The sequence below is a fragment of the Oryza glaberrima genome, chromosome 1 (genome assembly GCF_000147395.1).
Source record: "Oryza glaberrima chromosome 1, OglaRS2, whole genome shotgun sequence".
Taxonomy (NCBI): domain Eukaryota; kingdom Viridiplantae; phylum Streptophyta; class Magnoliopsida; order Poales; family Poaceae; genus Oryza; species Oryza glaberrima.
In genome coordinates, this window is record NC_068326.1 from 19,278,280 (window position 1) to 19,296,804 (window position 18,525).

Genomic DNA, 18,525 nt, shown 5'->3' on the forward strand with positions numbered 1-18,525 from the left:
TTATGGTTTGTGTGCGTTGTGCCATCACCTAATTAGGGTTAGCTCTATCGCTCCATCTCCATATGTATTTTAAACTTACGTCCACCACTGATCGTACGTGCACTGTTAATTGAAAGGAAAGAATGGACGTGCGCGCTGTGGTTCAGGGCTTCAAGTGCATGGTGACTCGGGTGATGCATGGAAGCTACAGTCGATCGGGTGTTGTAGCACGCATATGCGATATATGCATATGTGCTGCACTTGGTTTGGTCAAGCTTATGAGTGAAGTGCATTTGTGTGGCTTTGGATGATGGAATCGGTCATGTGGGCTACTCCAAGACGGAGCAGGCCAAGATGACATGGAGGCCCAGGTACACTGGCCCATAGGTTAGGCGGTCCGGCCTGGTCCGGGTGCACGCGCGTACAAGCTTGGTGGAGGCAGGAACAAGTCCGTTTCGTACGGTGGATTTTCTGTGTCGGCCGATTCAGAGAGGGAGAATAGAATTTGGATTTATTGAGGTATATCCAGCCCTAGTGGGATTAGAAGTTCTACTTCTGATTTATGTTGGAGGGCTCTTGGTACAAATAGATGAGGGCTTAAAACAAAGGGCAAACAACCTTTAAAAGAGAGAAAAATTAAAGCTAGGGTTTAGTCTTAAGAGAGAGAGAGAGAGATAAGTGTTTGCTGTGCACTTTGTAAACTCGGTTGATATAATAAAATAGATCTTCATTGAGTAAGTTCTGAATTCAAGGGTATTTTTAATTTCATAAAAAGATTTGATTGTTTGTTTGTTTGGTCTTTCCTATCATTCACATCCCTCTATTATAAATTTAGTTGTTGTGTTCGATCCTACGTATATCTATGAGCTGTTACTATTACATGGCTATATATTTTATCAAAATAATTGTATAATATGTGGTACTTTTAAATTTTTAATTATTTAACTAAAATAATGTATTGCACGCATGTAAAATGCATTTCATGGACACTTTTCATCTCTTAAAGGGCGGTACTTGGGTGGGAGTGCGTGATTAGCTAGGGTTTAGTATGTGGTTAAGTGATCTAAGCATATTACAATGTGTCGGAGATGAGTCCGTTGTATATATTAGAAAATAAAACAAATTATTTTTTGCTATTTAATCTTGAGATACTTGGTCCATATGTATCGCAGTATCGATATCCAACACGCCATTTCGCAGTGGGACAGCAGTTGTAACTTTTCCAAAGTATCAATGCAACATTGGTAATAAGAGCTATCGTATTTTTATCTGGAGCAATAGAGAAAACTTCGGTCCATTGGTTTTATTTGACTGGTGGATGAAATACCAATCTTGTTTGGCCGGTGGATGAAAAACCAGTATCTTATATTTCGATGTTCAATCATGCAGTATCTGCTGATTAAAAATCAAGATTGCTCATGGCAACTGAACATACAATTGATATGATTAGAGATAGCAAGAGAACTATGCTGGAGACTGAAGATATTGGAGTCTCCCTCTTGCAGGACCTACATCAACAGCGGGGACGTCTGATACATGCTCATGATATAGTAAGTAACTATTTACCATTAGTTATTCCCTGTCTGAGCTAACTATTTTTATTTTGCATATCCCATTTATTTACTAACTCACATCACCACTCGGAAATTTTCCCGCGCAATTTTGCATATTCTAATTAAATTGTATTTGCTATAGAACTGTTAATTTCTATTTCATATATGTAACTATATCTTATATACAATAATAAATAGTAAAAGTAGGATTGAATTTGATATGTACTTTGTATATATCTAAATTATCAATCACACTGTTTTAATTTGGTCCACCACAATCTAATATAGTTTAGTTTTTTTTCTCTAACTAATGTAGTAATTTCTAGGCCTCCGGAACCCTGCTTGTAACTGTTTGTCGATATCGAAGTTGAAGCACAATCAACTGGCGGCAAGTCGGCAATATGATATAGATCACAGTAGCATTATATTGTTAAAATAAATAAACAAATCATGTTTGATTTATGTACATGGATTTAGGCCCACTCATGCTTCCTTGTCTTCCCCCTCTGTTATTCATATCTTTGTTGGTGTTGCAGTTCATAACGTGGATGATAACATCGGAAAGAGCAGAAGGATCCTTGGGGCCATGGTGAGGAGGATGGACAGGAACAAGTGGATCATAGGTTTCATCATAGCACTCCTTGTGTTGGCGATCCTAGTAATCCTGTATTTCAAATTTGTGCACTGAGCGAGTAAGACAGCTGTGCATTGTTTTGCATTTTTCAGTCTTGTTCCTTTTGGGGTTTGGAAGAAGACAGGAAGAACCATCTCCTGTTGTTATTGTGAATGTTTTGGTCATGTACAAAAAGAAATGTGCGAACATTTGAGTATGTGATAGTTTCATACTCCTATATGAAATGGAATTTTATTCAATTCTATCCTGGAGATAAAACGAAATGAGGAGCTAGCAGTCTCGTGCATCATATTACTTGCATTGTTTTCTTTTCTGGCTGGAAAATTAAAAGCATGCCCGATTTGGGTTGGGAATAATTGGTATGTCACTTGAAGATCATGGCTGTCAATTTTTGGCAGGAAACACGGTGAAGTAAGTTTTGCGGTATAATCATCGTCGCTTCGCCACCCGATTGGACACGAAACACTCGTAGTACAGTTGAAGAAGGTGGTCGACCTCCCTTTCGCCGGACTGCCGGAGGCCATCTGATTAGCGCCTCGTCCTCACTGCCGTACATGTACTGGACGAGAAGGTTCAGGAGGGGCTTTCTGTCGCCCCGCACAGAGCTCGTCGGGTTCCTCGGTGGCGCACTTGAAGAACTCAAGGATGAAGCAGCCGTCCAGTAAGAAATCTTCTTCTATGCTTAGAATTAATTAGGAACGTTAATCACTAATGATCTAACACTCTAAATTAGAAGTTACCAGGAAAAAGGTATTAAAAAGATGAGCCGGTATGGAAGGTGGAAGGTTAAAATGGTAAATAAGTTTCATAATCAATTTGTACGGTTAAGGTCAAAATAGTCTTATTTTCAGTATCTGTATCCTACTCCTATGTACGATCTGTTTTGTACTTCTGTATCTCCCATCCGTTCCTATCTCTTCCAGCCTTCCAGGCATCGATGCTGTGCTCACAAACATTTCAGGACAAGCTAAAATGATGAGGAATTGTGTTGTGTACTCTAAAAAAGTTCAGAACAAGCTACAAATGCACGCCGCATCTGCCCGTAGTGGCCGCAGGTCCCAGCCGATGTACACGGCAGCTCATCGCCGTCACCGCTGCCGCACACGCCCGCCGGTCGCAGCGGATGAACACGGCAGCCTGTCGTTGTTGCCGATGCCGCACGCGCCCGTAGTGCCCACCGGTCGCAGCTGAAGTACGCGGCAGCCGTTCGCCGATGCCACTCGCGCCCGCCGGTCGCAGCCGAAGTACGTGGCCGTCGCACCCGCTGGTCACAGCCACCGCACGCACTGTCCCTGCTCCTACCTCCTAGCTTCCGAGCTCATTCGATTGGGATTGATTAGGGCTAATCATGAACGCTAGGAAGTCGATGGGAACTGGGGATTGAGTATTTACTAAGCTACCCTTGTTAATAATAATTTTTGTTCCTAAATTACCCTTTGTAAATTGACGGTGTATATCAATTAGTTAAGTATGTACCTCAGGCACTTTCCAAGCACTGTAAAAGATCTCGTCCAGTAAGGGTGTGTTTGGATGGGACAATTTGGGTGGATAGGACATGGCGGTTCGTTTTTGGTGGGTGTTTGGTTGCTGGGCGAAGACGGGATAGGACGGCCTAGAAAGGAATATTCCCTTTAGATGCTGGATGGAGGGATCCGGCCGAATCGGCCGGATGTGGCCGCCCGAGCGACGGACTAGCTGGATGAGGGGTCACGTCACCTCCATGGAGAGAGAAGGGGTGACGACGATGCTGATGCGTGCCCGGCGACGACGACGACGAGGAGGCGTTGCGGCCGATGAGCGCCGCGTCGGCGGTAGAAGGGCGCGGCAGCGGGAAGAGGGAGTGGTGGCGAGCTAGGAGATCCGGCGCGGGAGACGAGCGCCGCCGCGACGACAATGAGAACCCGACGACGACGATGACGGTGACGACAACGATGAGAACCCGACGACGACGACGATGTAGGCGGTGAGCGCTGCGTTGGTGGGAGGAGGCGGCGGCGAGCTCGGAGATCCGACGCAGGAGACGAGCGTCGTCGCGACGATGATGAGAACACAGCGACAACGACGATTAGAACCCAGCGACGACGACGACGATGCTGGTGGCGAGCACCGCGTCGGCGGGAGGAGGCGGCAGCCGGCGGGTGGAGGCGGCTGGCGGGAGGAAGCGGCGGCAGGAAGAGGCGAGCGGCGGCCGACAGGAGGAGGCGGCCAGCAGGAGGAGGAGGCGGCGGCGGTGAGCACTAGATCTGGCCCTGTTTTTTTTTCTTTTTCTTTTTTCCTTTTTTCTATGTGTATTTATAATGGAGGTAGTGGTGTAAAATTGTATTATGTATTAATTTGATAGGGTATATTCAGCATCTCAAGTAAGAGGTGACCATACCTACAAATCCACCCTACTCCCTTCAACCAAACAAAAAAAGTGAATCACCAAATCCACCATCATCCCTATAACCAAAAAAAAACTGGATCGCCATATTCACACAATAAAACAAAAAAGTGGACCATATCCAACAATATATGAACAGTCATATCCCATGACGGTGAACCAAACGCACCTAAAGTAAGAGCATCCGAACGAAGTTGTCGGAGTCCATGCCCACGGGGCGCTTGCTGTAGCACGTGCGTGCCTGGGTCTCGAGGGCCCTCATGTCCGCTACCAAATCTGACGCGGTGCCTGAGCCTGCGCAGCGGGACAGTAGGTCCTGTAGGCAGCGCCACTTGTGGTCCTCCATGGTGAGTAGCGCGCCGCCGCTACGATATTAGGGGCCGATGGGCGATGGACACCAGGCATGGCTCGTAGGCGGTGTGGTTGCTCTCGTGAATGTATATGGGGACGCGGTAGATAGTGAACTTCTGGCACGCGCCCTCCATTGATCTGCTCGGAGGGCGTCCAATGTCGCCTCCACCGAAGCTTCCAAGGACGACATGATCACAGTGAGCAGCGAAAACTAGAAAGGTAAGGCTGAATTTTTTACAATTTAGTCTTTTTGAAAACTTATTTCACAAATAGACAAAAAAACTTATCCCAGAAATGGTCCTTTTAGGGCGCCAGAGTGGCTAGGGCCGTGGTCCAACGGGATGGCGCCAGAGAGGCTCCTAAGCGTAAAAAAAATAATTTTGCCGATGCGTTTTTGGTGGGTGTTTGGTTGCTAGGCGAAGACTGGATAGGTCCACCCACATGAAATAACTTTGCCGATGCTCCTAAGCGTAAAAAAATATAAAATAATAAAATAAAAATAAAAATTGCAGGGGGTGACAGCCACATTGGCGCGCTCCCCCTGCCACCTTAGCGCTGACCCGCCACGGTGGCATGAGGATGGCGCCAGCCTCTCTGGCGCTGTTCCGTTGAACGACGAGGCCAGTGACTCTGGCGCTCCAAAAAGGATTATTTTTAGGATAAGTTTTTTTAGGGGTCTATTTGCGAAATAAGTTTTTTAAAAGGACCAAATTGTGAAAAATCCAGCAGCCCATCGCTGTTTTCCGTCCGAGGGAGCGGAGCGGCGACGACTGCCGGCTCCAGCGAGCCCGCTCCTCCTTCCTCCGACGAGTCCTCTCCTCCTCCCTCCGGTAACTGGTTACTAGCTTTTTTCTCCACCGCCCTCACAGTGCCGCCGCCCTGGCCTCGCCGGCGCCGAAAGGCGTCAACGTGCCGGCGCGGCCCCGGCCGGCCGGCCTCCTCCCTTTTGCCCCGCTTTGCCCCCGCCACCATCACCGGCCCACCGCCCGCGGCCGACCCCGCGGCGCCGCCTCGCCGCCCGCCCTTGTCCGCCACCCACCGCCGGTCCGCCGCCTCGCAGGCCCTCCCTCTAAACCCGATCCCCACTTCCCCATCCCCAGCGCCACCTTCCCCCACCCCACCCCACCCCACGCCGTCGCTGTTCCTCCCCTCCCGGCCTCTTCCGCTCACCTCTCCCTCGCCTCGGTCTCGCAGCTTCCGCCTCAGTCTCCCCGTCTCCCCGTTGTCCGTCGCCGACCGAGGCGCCGAGCCACTGCCGTCATTTGCCCTCTCGGCTGCTCCATCCACGAAGCGGCAGAGGTTCGAGGAACCGCCGCGACAAGGCACTACGGCGACCACGCTGCCACTGGCTGGTCACCGCGAGGCAGACGCCGAGGCGCCATTGGCCGCTGGCACCGGGAGCCCATGACCCCTGACCAGCCGGCTTAATTAATTTTGTGCTGTCTAAAACTCGGTAATCTTCTTTCGCTACTCCAAAAATTTTGATTCAGGAATTAGTAAGAGTGATTGAATTCTAGAGATATATGCACTCTTTCAGAGTCACTGCTGCATTATGACTGCCACTGCAATAAAAAATGTATTCTGCAAATATTGTTTACTGCTATGTTGGGATCTGGCTTTGCGTTTCCAATTTTAATTTCAGTGATACAAGAACTAATTGTCTGCAAATATATTTCTTGCACATCCATACATGACAGGCGAGCTCTAATTTTGATGCCATCTACAACATTGCTTTCGTTTGAATTAAAATAGTAATTGGAGCAATGCACGCTTTCACAATTAAGTTCTATCAATGCAAAATTTGATAATCATGTTTCTTTTTGAGAAAAAAATTATAACCATGTTGAATTTTATTTTTTTAGGGCTTTGGTATAGGTTGTTTCTATTTCTATCTAAAATGATAGTGATAAAATTAGCACGTGTGGTTTCCAACGCAGATTTATCAACATGTATATGGGATTTATGGTGTTCGAAAAATTTTGGTATGTAATATGAACTTGTGATTTGTGAAGTAGGACTACTAAACGAAAAATTCCTAGCTACGCCACAGCCTCCTGCCCATCACCGGAGGCGAGGCGAGGCGACGGCGAGGAGTCCCATGACTGTGAGCACCTCAGAGATGGGGCTGCTCAGCATCATCCGGAAGATCAAGCGCAAGGAGAAGGAGATGCGCATCCTCATGGTGTAGGTGCTCCCCTCCACCCCCAGAGTTCCTTTTGCGATTCTGTGGGCAATCCTTCTCTCTCCATTCTGGATCTGGCGCTTGAGTGGTTCATTCCTCTGTAGATTTCTTGATTTTTTGTGCCTGATGCTGTCTGGGGAATCTATGGGTTCACTCGCAGGGGGCTGGATAACTCAGGGAAGACGACGATCATGCTCAAGATCAATGGGGAGGATACCGGCGTCATCAGCCCCACCCTCGGCTTCAACATCAAGACCATCAAGTACCACAAGTATGAGTCCCATCGGTCCTCTTCTGTCGCTCTTACTGCTGCATTATTATGATATAAACTTGCTTTTTGTAAGGTGATTTTTTCATGTGAAATGATGGGCATAACCATTAAATTGATACTACAAAGGTGGCACATTTCACCATTGATATAATTTAGTTGCATCTTCTATATGCTGAATTTGACATGTCTTCATTTTCAAGTTAGATGAACTTTCACCTGATATGATCCAGTGAGCACCAACCTGACAATGGTTTTTCTTCTCTCAAAGGGAATCATGTGATGTTGGAGTGTTCCTATTTTTTCCATCAAAATGGTGTACAGGTCCTATTTAGGACAAAACCTTGCAGCTTGGGAGAAATTCGATAATTCATCTATACCATGTAATTTTAAAGCTTGTTAAACTGTGAAATAAAAAGGCATAGGCTAGTGGTCTGATAGATCAGTTTTGCCAGTTGCTTCATTCGAAATGTGAATCTTATGTGTTTTTTTTATAATATATCGCATGACCATTCACATTAATTGGGGAAGAATGTACGAAAGATTACATGTAGGGAGCTAGGGACCTCACCACAGAAAAAAACTTAACTCAGGTGCTAGAACTAAATTAGAGTGAGTTCACAGTTTTTGGTTAAGTACCTGATTTTTTCCCCCTCAGGCTTCCATTTCTTCAATCTGAAGTGCCCCTGTTTTAGTGCATTCCGATGATGTTAGTCACATTGTTGTCAACAAACAACACAAAGGTAGATACAAAAGTCTCATGTTCAATGCAGCCACTCACTGATCATTGCATCAGCCAAAACACTAGGCATAGCAATTCCATTTGTATTACTGCAGGGTGGAAATTAATGAATAATGTTTATTTTGTCATTGTGGCAGGTACTCATTGAACATATGGGATATCAGTGGACAGAAGACTATCCGATCTTACTGGAGGAATTACTTTGAGCAAACTGATGGACTAGTTTGGGTGGTTGATAGTTCAGACATTAGGAGGCTTGATGATTGCCGTGCCGAACTCCACAATCTCTTGAAAGAAGAGGTACTATTTCTAGGCCACCAAATGACAGGATCTAATTATGACCTCCATTGATTGCAGCTGATTGTTCCATAAAAAATTGGACTTCAAATTTCGCAAGAATGTTTTCTAATAAGTACAGAAAACGAATTAGTATGGCATATAGATGTCCCTTTTCTTTAGTTTTAGGAGCGGTCTATGTTTATATCAGAAAGCAGTTTGGTTCTCTCCAATTGGACACTGTACTCAAAGCATTTGAGCAAAATTTATGTTGCTCAGCTTCTACATTGGTTTCAGACCTCTCTTTTTCAACTTATTCTCATTAGCTTTGTATTGAACTAAGTGGTACCAATATAACACTAAGTGGATGTGCAATGTGTACCTTGACCGTTATGCTCACAGCTGAAATGCATCACTGAATATAACATCTGTTTGGCATTTGGCCTCACAATTTCACCCTTTTCAAACTGCATTATCATTCAGAAATGCTTTATACTTTTATTTGTCAGAGACTAGCAGGAGCTTCATTGCTGGTGTTTGCAAATAAGCAAGATATTCAAGGCGCTCTCAAACCTTCTGAAATTGCTAAGGTAAGCAGATTTTATTCATCCTGTATAATAAGATCTATCATTCATTCTTTGTCTTACAGGTTTTTTCTGCAACATAAGCTTTAGACCTCTAGATGGATGGCACAAATATAGTTGTTTCTGGTATATTGATTTTTCAATATTAGTTAACAGTCACATTGTTTGTAATTCTTGCCCTAAGAAAACTGTTGTACAGTTAGCAAAAGATACTTAATTTTGACACTAAAGTTCATTTGGGATCCTAAATAATACCTTCATATATGTATGCCTTAACTCTGTCATTTTCTGGGTTATTGTAGCTGCCCATTAATGATCCTTCTTGATTTCTGTTATCTAAGAATTCAGAGCCTATAAAACTAAAATCAGAGCCCATGAAATTCTAGTGCATTCAAATTCTTATAGCATAATCCATCGTGAAATGACTGAACTGAGGAATCGTGTTGCTGGTGAGCAAGATATCATAAACCTGTGTCTCCTTCCACCTCTGTATGACGTTGGTTACTTCAAAAATGAACTATGAAACATCATATATAAATGATATGTAGCATACGTTTCTTGATTACTGATATTCTTAAGTTGATCAAGTCACAATACGGAATATATAAATCATAGGTTTTCAAAATTTACAATGACTGTTATTCTTTATGACTTGAAAGTCATAGGTTTTCAAAATTTACTTGAACTAAATTAGATGTTACTAGAAGGGGTTTGTAATATCATGTCTGCTCCATCATTTGTTACCCTTTCAGCTTCATTTGTTTTATGTGAGTGGTAAAAATTTTATATGAGCATCTCAATTTGTAATCTTACGGTATTGCTCTGGTAGCAAGTGATCAGCTAAACCACTGCCTGTGCATCTCACTGCTGATACGATGTTCTGAAAGTTGAAAGTGTAGCTTTTGTCAGGGTTGAACGCTGACTCTTCTATCGGGAAATGAATGTGTTGGTGTGGTAACATACTCCTGTACTGTGTAGTACGCACTGTAGTATTAGTGTGGCCAAACATTTTTCAGGTGTAGATAAAAGCCTCCGCACTGTTCTAAGAGCCAGGCGACTATCATGAACAGTTTTGACCACTGAGCGCTAGGCAAGACTAACTCCCAACTCATGACCAACCACGATTTAGAACTTTGATTAGTCTGTATTCCATAGCTCAAAAGTATAAAAAAAAATGTGGATATATAAAGGATTGAATTGGCTTCGAAATACTCACCATATGGGATCTTGGAAACATTGGAAACTCTGTAAACTGTATACTGTATACCACTAGTTGTAACTCATATTAGCAGAGGATTTTTGTCTTGAAGTTGTGGCTTTCTCCAAGGCTGATCTACAAGTTGGGTTTGCTGTTTTCAGGTACTTAATTTGGAAGCGATGGACGGAAGCCGGCACTGGCAGATCGTAGGCTGCAGCGCGCACACCGGGGAGGGCCTTCTTCAAGGTTTCGATTGGCTCGTCCAAGACATTTCATCTCGGATCTACGTGCTAGAGTGATGTGAACCTCGTTTCTCTGTAGTATTTATGTGCTGGAACGATTGAACCTCATTTCTTATCAACCTCTTCATCTTGTTCTGTAACGATAAACTATTGGCATCATGATTTTTGAGCATGATGGTTCTGTTTTGTGCACCATGACCATCTGAAAAGTTTCATTCCCCATCGAACAATTGATTCGTGCGTTTGCGTTGTGAAGAGAGCGAACCATTGCAGTAGTATTGTGGCAAAGGGAAAATAACAAAAAGGAAAAACTAGATGGGACCCCCGCGGTTCGCCGCAGGTGGCTAGAGAGACAATAGAAATGAAATATATTTTTTTTAAGGAATAACAGAAATGAAATTGAACTGCACTAGTAATTAGCTCGTGCTAACGCTACGGCAACATTCTGTATTGTAATGCAAATTAAACAATCAAAAGCATTAAATGAGGTAGGTTTAATATTTTAAAAAACAATAATAGAGCGAGTTATTATATTAGTAATTACATAACCAGGTAAGTAAAGTATCACCATGCCTTCTCAATCTTTGGAAACAATCTGATTCCTAAATCCTAATGTACAACTTCATAATCTGAAATTCAGGTTTACAATATATAAACCATAAAAAAATAGCTATTGCTATACACTTGCCACCACACATAATGTTCCTTCTATTGCAAAAGCACAACAATCTATACACTTGCACGCAGGAAGCAAGCAAGTACTCCTGCACTGCGCCGCCGGAGACAGGTCGCTCCCGCCGATTTCATTTGCGCCGTCTCATCAAGCTCCATGGTGATTCGCCTCCTCGATCTCAACGCTACTCCTCCCGATGATGGAGACAACCAAGTTGTGCTTGGAGTTGGCGAAGCTGTAGCTGACGAGGAAAGTAGAGACGATGTCGCTCAGGATGAAGGCGTCAATAATTCTCAGGATGCAAGCAGCGTCGCTCCGGCTGAAGGTGATGGCAGTTTCAGAAATTTGTGATGTTTGTTGCATGTTATAGTCTGAAATTTCTGATGTTTGTTCAGTACTCTGAAATTAATTTGTCATGCCATTTGAAATTTTCTGAAATCAGATTGTTACTCAGCTTGTGATGTTTGAAATACTCTTATTGGACTTGGAGTACTCAGATTGTTCTATCTGCTGTAAAATTGGCGTTCTTGTTCTGAACTAGAGTAGTAAGGGATGAAATTTTCTAAACTTGACAGAACTTTTGCATGCCTAGTTGCTGTTGATCAAAGTGGTACTGTATGAATTAAGACTTCGAGTTGCATTTTTAGAAATGTTTGGGAATCAAATGTTCGTTGTGACTACTTTCAGAAATGTTCAGAAATCACCTCTTGGAAAAAAAGTCTGAAACCTCTCAATTCTCTGATTTCTGAAACTCCCAAGCTAGAGTAACCATCACAGTCTAGCTAAATTTTAAGCCAAAGAATAAACCAAATTTTAAATTTTCAAACTTAATTTTGAGATTGATTTTGAGATATTTTCAACGTAGTTTCTTTTTCAGCATTGGCTTTTAAGTTACAAAGAACACAAATATAAAAATTTTACCTACAAATTTATTTTTATTCCCTAATAAGCCGTTTTGGCTTATTAGAAAAAAAGCCAACCGATGGGGGCCTAAATGCATACTCCATGTTTGTTCTGAATATGCACATGCCTGAAATCTCTGAGACATTCAGTTTTTAGGTTTAGCACACATGTCATACAAATCCAACTTACAAATGGCTTCAGCTTTCAGGGTGGTTTGAAAGGGAGACATTCAGGCTATAAAGATTCGTCTTTCAATTTTTAAACTGTGCAATTAGTTTTTGTTTTTATCGATATTTAATCCTCCATGCATATTTTTGGGAAAAAAATTTGGGAACTAAACCAGACCTTAGAGCAAGTTTAATAGTATAGCCAACTTTAGAGACCATTTAAATTTTATAAACATAAGCATGTTACTTAGCCTAATTTGCCTTATAAATAATAAAATAGAAACTTTTACTAGTTTGGATTTAATAAAACACTGCCAAAATTTCTAGTAAATAATGTATACCAAATATGTATGCATCCATATTTGAAATAATAGCAAAATTATGTCAGTTGATTTATAAATGATTATCTTTCTAATTTAATTCCAATTGACTAAATTATCTTAAATAATCTTAATTTATGTTAATATATGACTTACTAATATATGACTAATACTCCTTTAGAACAAAGTTTGATGACCAAAAATTTATTTAATTTCTCGCAGCAATATACATTGCTTGTTAATAAAATGTCATCAATTTAAAACACTAGTGTATAAACTTCCCACCTTTACGTTTAATGCAGTTGTACATCTCATTTGAATCGTTCGAAATTTCATAGGCTAACTTAAATTTTATAGATCCATTTATGGCCTACTATTTAAACTCATTTAGAAACTTCTACTAAATTCATTAATTTATTTTGACTCATCAATCAAGCAATCTATCTATACCTATACTAATTGCGCACTTTCTACGAGCTCACATGTTGATCAGAAAGATCCAACCGTTAATCGAGTTAATCATATGATCATGACCATAGATTGTATCGAGAATCCGTGTTAAATAAACTATACCAAGGCTTTTTAAGCCCATCCGACCCACTGTATGCATCAATCTCTCACGTGTTGATCTCCTTCATGCTGATATCAAATTCTCCGTAGATGGAAACATTATTATATCTCTCTGCCATCCTGGCTGGCTGCTCAGCAGGCCAAATCCTTCCCACGCTGGGCCTGACAGGCCGGTGAAGCACTCACCTGCGTGAAAGGAATAGGAATAAGTTCACTTTGTGACCCTCAAATGTGATCGAAATCTAATCCGTGCCCTAATCTACAAAACCGGATGTCTCAACCCCCAAACTCCTAAAACCAGTGCAATTTGACTCCCTCGGCGGTTTTGGAGGGTGGTTTTGCTGACGTGGCGCCACGTGACGCCTACATGATGGTATTGACCAAGTCTTCGTTCCCCGTGGCGTTGGTATGGTACTTGCGTGGCAGTAGAATTAAAAAGTATGCATGGGACCCATTAGTCATTCACAAAAAAGAAATGTGCTCACTGACCATGTGGGGTCCACATGTCAGTCCTTCCTTCTGCCTCCTCCCTCTCTCCTTTCTCTTTGTGTGAATGACTAATGGGTCCCACTCATATTTTTTAATTCTAATGCCACATAAGTGCTACGTCAACGCCACGTGGAACAAAGACTCGGTCAATATCGCTACGTAGGCGCCACGTCAGCAAAACCGCCCTCCAAAACCATCGAGGGTGTTAAATTGCACTGGTTTTAAGAGTTTGGAGTTGAGATATCCGGTTTTATGATTTAGGGTTATAGATTAGATTTCGATCACTTTTAAGGGTCACAAAGTGAACTTGTTCCAAAGGAATACCCCGACGTTTTATGAGCCCATCTCCCACATAGATTCCTTCGTACGTGGGCATCCAGGCACAGGGTTCGAGCTGGGAAGGGTGTGCAACGACGCGAAGCTGCCCGGTGAGCATATGGCCTGCGATCGAGAGTGCAACAAGCACGGTTGGTGAATGCGCGCGACCGCGCAGTTCGTTTGCGCGAGGTTGGCTTCTTGGATCGACAATTCCAACAACATCGTGCTCTCGGATCGACACATTTCGATCACCTGAGAGGTTGAAATCAAGCTGCTTGCGCAGTTGCACGCAAAATCGATGCGATGGATGCTGTCACACGGACGCCTAGTTGCTTTGTTTAGGCGTTGCTCATCTAGGCTGTTTGGTTGGCTTTCAAATATTGCCATGCAAAACCTTAGGCATGCCACAATTTGTTAGTATAGTGTTTGGTTGGTTGCCACACTTGTGTCATGCCTCACTTTATAAATCATTGGACCTACGCGTTATAGACTTAAATTCTTGCCAAACTTAACCACACTTATGGCCAACAAAATTACTAGCCTCACTTTGTGTGGCATAACACACTTGTGATAAAGTGAGGTGTGGTAAACTTAGCCATCAACCAAACAACCAAATTCGACTCAAGTGGATTAGGAGAGATTCGATGGAACTAATTCCCTCCAATCTCTTCCTCCTACAAATTAAACGAAAAAAACCTTAATGAGGCAGTGTTTAGATCCCAAAAGGTTTTGGCAAAAAACGTTACATTAAATGTTTGGACACATACATGGGGGCATTAAATGTGGGGAAAAAAAACCAATTGCACAATTTACATATAAATTACGTGACGAATCTTTTGAGCCTAATTACACCATGATTTGATAATATGATGCTACAACAAACATTTACTAATGATAGATTAATTAGGCTTAATAAATTCGTCTCGCAGTTTAGGGCGGAATGTTTTGTTATTAGTCTACGTTCAATACTTCAAATGTGCATCCGTATATTTCAAAAACTTTACACCCAAAGAATTAAACACACACTGAGAAGCTTTTTGGCTATGCTCAAGTTGTGTTAGTGAGGACAAAAATAGATCCGATTATGATCGATAACTATGATGATGCTCCGCCTTTGCACAGGAAATTAAAATAATTAGTTGTAAACATAATTAGCATAACTTTGTCTGTCACTGTCCGGCATCGGCGTCCGTACATGGGACCCTACGCACGCCCACGCCTTCTTCCTGCCGTTCAGCGTCTCTCAGATGGTTAAGTTCGCGTACCAGTCTACCAGAACCATATCCGCACCATCGTCGCCGACTACATCCGCGTAGTCGCCGCCCACCACCTCTTCTGAATCGATCCGCCAGCGCCGACCACTACTTCATGCTCTCCTGCCATGATGTCGGTGGCGCAGAGCGCGACGGCAGCAGCCCAGCGCCCCAGCCCTGCAGGTGACGGACGCGGGGGCATGCCCGCAGACCTCACAGATCCACACCCGCGCGTGGCGTGACCCGCACCCGTGCGCCCGCACGTCAGCACTTGGCGCAGAGGAACGCCGCGTCGATCGGCTCAGCAGAATAGCCGCGCCGCCACCTCCCCCGGCTGCTATTTGAGCCCGGTACGTTTTGGTTTTCCACGCGGGCGCTGACCTCGCAACCGCACCGATCCCTTTACGCTGACCTCGCGCCGCCACTTGCCCTACTGCTCTGCCGCCGGGCCGCCACTTACCCTCGCCACGCCGACTGAGGAGAAGAGGAAAAGAAAATAAGGATAGGATAAACATGTAACTATTTTTTTTTAGAAATTTAGTTAAACTTAAAAGCAATTTGACTTTAACTAAAATAAAAACAACTTATAATCTAAAATGGATGCATGAGTACGTTCTTTTCTCCGATAAAAGTTGGATGGAAATTTAGATATTCGTGACACGCTTTCAAACTGCTAAGCGGTATGTTTCATGCAAAAACTTTATATATGAAAGTTGCTTTAAAATATCAGATAAATATATTTTTTAAGTTTGTAATAATTAAAACCCAATTAATCATACGTTAATATCACATCGTTTTACGTAAAACACTCAATTTTTATTTTTATCTTTATCTACATGAATTTCAAACACCACCCTATCATAGTGTATCAACTTGGATATTTTTTTTTTAGGAGAACAACTTGGATAACTTTTGTACTACTAGTATAGCATTGTTGTTCAATACCAAATGGTTAGAGCATATACTCCCTCCGTCCAGTCCTAGGTTTGTATTTCGTGAGACGGAGACGGAGAGAGTATATAATTGAAGCACAAATAATTGACGGCAATCCGATGATGCCACAGGTTTTAAGATTGATTTGCTGTACTTGGCCTTATACCTGGGCCAGCTTGGCTGCATCGTTCCTTGTGTTTCCGCCTGTTTTGCTTGTCTTTCTTACCATTGCAGTTGCATAACGTGGATGAAAGGAAAGAGTAAAAAGATTATAGGTGAGAATAAAAACATTGGTTAAAAGGTGGTCTAAAATAAAATATCGGTAATGGAAGATAACCAAGGTAAAATTTACTCAAGATTTTTAAATACTGGACAGACAAGAAACAAATCAGTTTTGTGCAAGCTCGTTTAATTTATTTGCGGCCTGGAAACGCATGCACAAATTTTGGAATTGGCGTGCTATGTTGTCTATGAAGATTGCAATCAATTTTTGGCAGGGAACACGGTGAAGTAAGTTTGTGCAGCGGTAAGGAAGACGACGAGAGCGGCGACCACAAGGGAGATGACCGACCATGGGCTGGCGAAGTAGTCGCGGTACAGCACCGCCCTGTAGCGGTGCCAGGGCGAGTCGCAGTACCGGCTCACGTCCTCGTACAGCCCCGCGAAAGCCTGCTCCTTGTAGTTGATGGCGCCGCAGTCGCCGAGGCGGGCGAAGAACCGGGCCGCCTCCTCGTCGTCGGCCAGCAGGCTCTCCAGGATGCGGTGCCGGCGGAGCAGCGCGACGTCGCGCGCCGTCACGATGAGGCTGCTCATCAGCGCCACGTAGCTGGTGAGGAGGCCCGGCACCTCGCCGCACCGCGTCTGCTCGATCGAACGCGATGAGGTTGACGAGGAGCGGCCGCTTCATGTGGTCGATCTCCATGGCCGGGATCTCCATCACTCCTCTCCGGCGGTCGAACGTCACGCCGAACCTGTACTCCGGCGCCGCCGCCTCGCCCAGAACGAAGGTGACCCCGGCCTCGAGGAGCTCGGTGGCGCGCGGTATCGTCCGCGGACACGGCGGTGCGGTCCGCTTGGTCATGAAACACTCGCTGAACTTGGCAAGCGCTACATTCTGCTTGACGAAGGTCACACCGGCCTCGTCCAACACGGTGGCCGACGGTATTGTTTGCATATTCATCGCCTGCCGAAAATGCTATACACACGACCCCGCCGTCCGACTCTTTGTACGACCACGGCTTATGCGACGTCCGTGTTGTTACTGGCATATGTGACGTGATTTTTTTGGGCTCCGATGTGATTTTCCAACTTGTTGGGCCTTTCCAAAAGCCCAAGTAGCAGCTTATGTTGCTTGCAAAGAGGGATCAGACGTTGGTTATACTAGGTTATACCCCGCGCTTTGCTGCGGGATTCATGGATAGGTATATGTTAAATATTGTCGAAATGATAAAACTTGAAATGTTAAGAAAATAATGTGAGGAAGATGATTTGATATATACTTGTTGATCTCTATAATATAATATTGTAGATGATGTGTCATGCTTGTATGAGATTTTAATAGGCTAGAATAGTAATTGCTAGTGAGTGAAGATGTGGCATGCTTGCATGGAATTTTAAATGGTCTAAAATAGTAATTTCTAGTGGGTAATGATGTGGCATACTTGTATGTTGAGTTTTAGCTTCTAATAATTGTTAGTGGGTACCAACTATATAGAAAGTATAGATATGTCTTGCGATTTCAAATCGACGAACTAGACAAAACAACACGTTTGCATGTTTATTTTTATTTGACGAATAGACACTATGCCTGTGTTTTTGGATTTCACTGTATTTATATTTTGTTTCATGCATCTTGTTAGGCCATGAAAATTCAACTTGAAACTATAGTGCCTTGCACTTGCAGCGGTGAAAACAACATGAGAAAATGTTGAGATCAAGTTAGCAGACAGTGGATTAAGATAGACCTCAACTCCGGCAGAAGTGTCATGTTCACGTTGTCTTCAATAGTTTGGGCTTGCAAGTTGCATCCAACATGAACTTATATATAGGCTTGCACCCTGTTCGATAGGCTAAGTTTCTAATTTAAATGGCTGCATATATCCGGCCGGATATAGAGACCGGGTAAAAAAATACCCTTCTCTAAAGTTAAAGGGCATGTAGACTAGTGGTTGCAGTGACCTGAGTAGCACCCCAAGGTCCTGAGTTCAAATCTCCATAGGAGCGAATTTCAAATTGGGTTATTTGAGGACTAAGTTCCCTATTCGATAGGCTAAGTTCCTAATTTAAATGACTGCATATATCCGGTTGGGTACAGAGGCCGGATAAAAAATATCATTCTCTAAAAAAATAAAAAAAATATGGGCTTGCATATATATGATGTGGTGGCAGGCGTGTAAGGTGTAGGACCGATCCATAAAATCTGACTCACGCTGTCGCGTAGTTTTGTGGTTGCCGTCTCAATCGTACGCTGGTCGGATGATTTGCGTCGGACGTATAGCATTGTTCTT

The 18,525-nt window shown here is 43.4% G+C and overlaps 2 protein-coding genes across 4 annotated transcripts; one reads left to right on the forward strand and one right to left on the reverse strand.

The window, feature by feature from the left end:
* The first annotated feature begins 5,629 nt into the window (after positions 1 to 5,629).
* On the forward strand, positions 5,630 to 10,634 carry LOC127762808 (ADP-ribosylation factor-like protein 2). 3 transcript variants are annotated; one of them, XM_052287313.1, is made up of 6 exons: positions 5,630 to 6,353; positions 6,913 to 7,084; positions 7,243 to 7,353; positions 8,230 to 8,392; positions 8,878 to 8,958; positions 10,312 to 10,634. In XM_052287313.1, exons 2-6 carry the CDS (start codon positions 6,999 to 7,001, stop codon positions 10,447 to 10,449), a joined length of 579 nt encoding a protein of 192 aa, XP_052143273.1. In that variant the 5' UTR covers positions 5,630 to 6,353; positions 6,913 to 6,998; the 3' UTR covers positions 10,450 to 10,634. The 3 variants fall into 3 exon arrangements, with proteins under 3 accessions (XP_052143273.1, XP_052143264.1, XP_052143283.1); XM_052287304.1 differs by having other exon boundaries at positions 6,916 to 7,084; XM_052287323.1 differs by having other exon boundaries at positions 6,951 to 7,084.
* Positions 10,635 to 16,501: 5,867 nt separating this feature from the next.
* Positions 16,502 to 17,198, reverse strand: LOC127777476 (putative UPF0481 protein At3g02645). Its single transcript, XM_052304112.1, has 2 exons — positions 16,959 to 17,198; positions 16,502 to 16,879 (listed from the first exon to the last, which is right to left on the reverse strand). The coding sequence occupies exons 1-2, from the start codon at positions 17,196 to 17,198 to the stop codon at positions 16,502 to 16,504; spliced, it is 618 nt and encodes a 205-aa protein (XP_052160072.1).
* Positions 17,199 to 18,525: the final 1,327 nt, after the last annotated feature.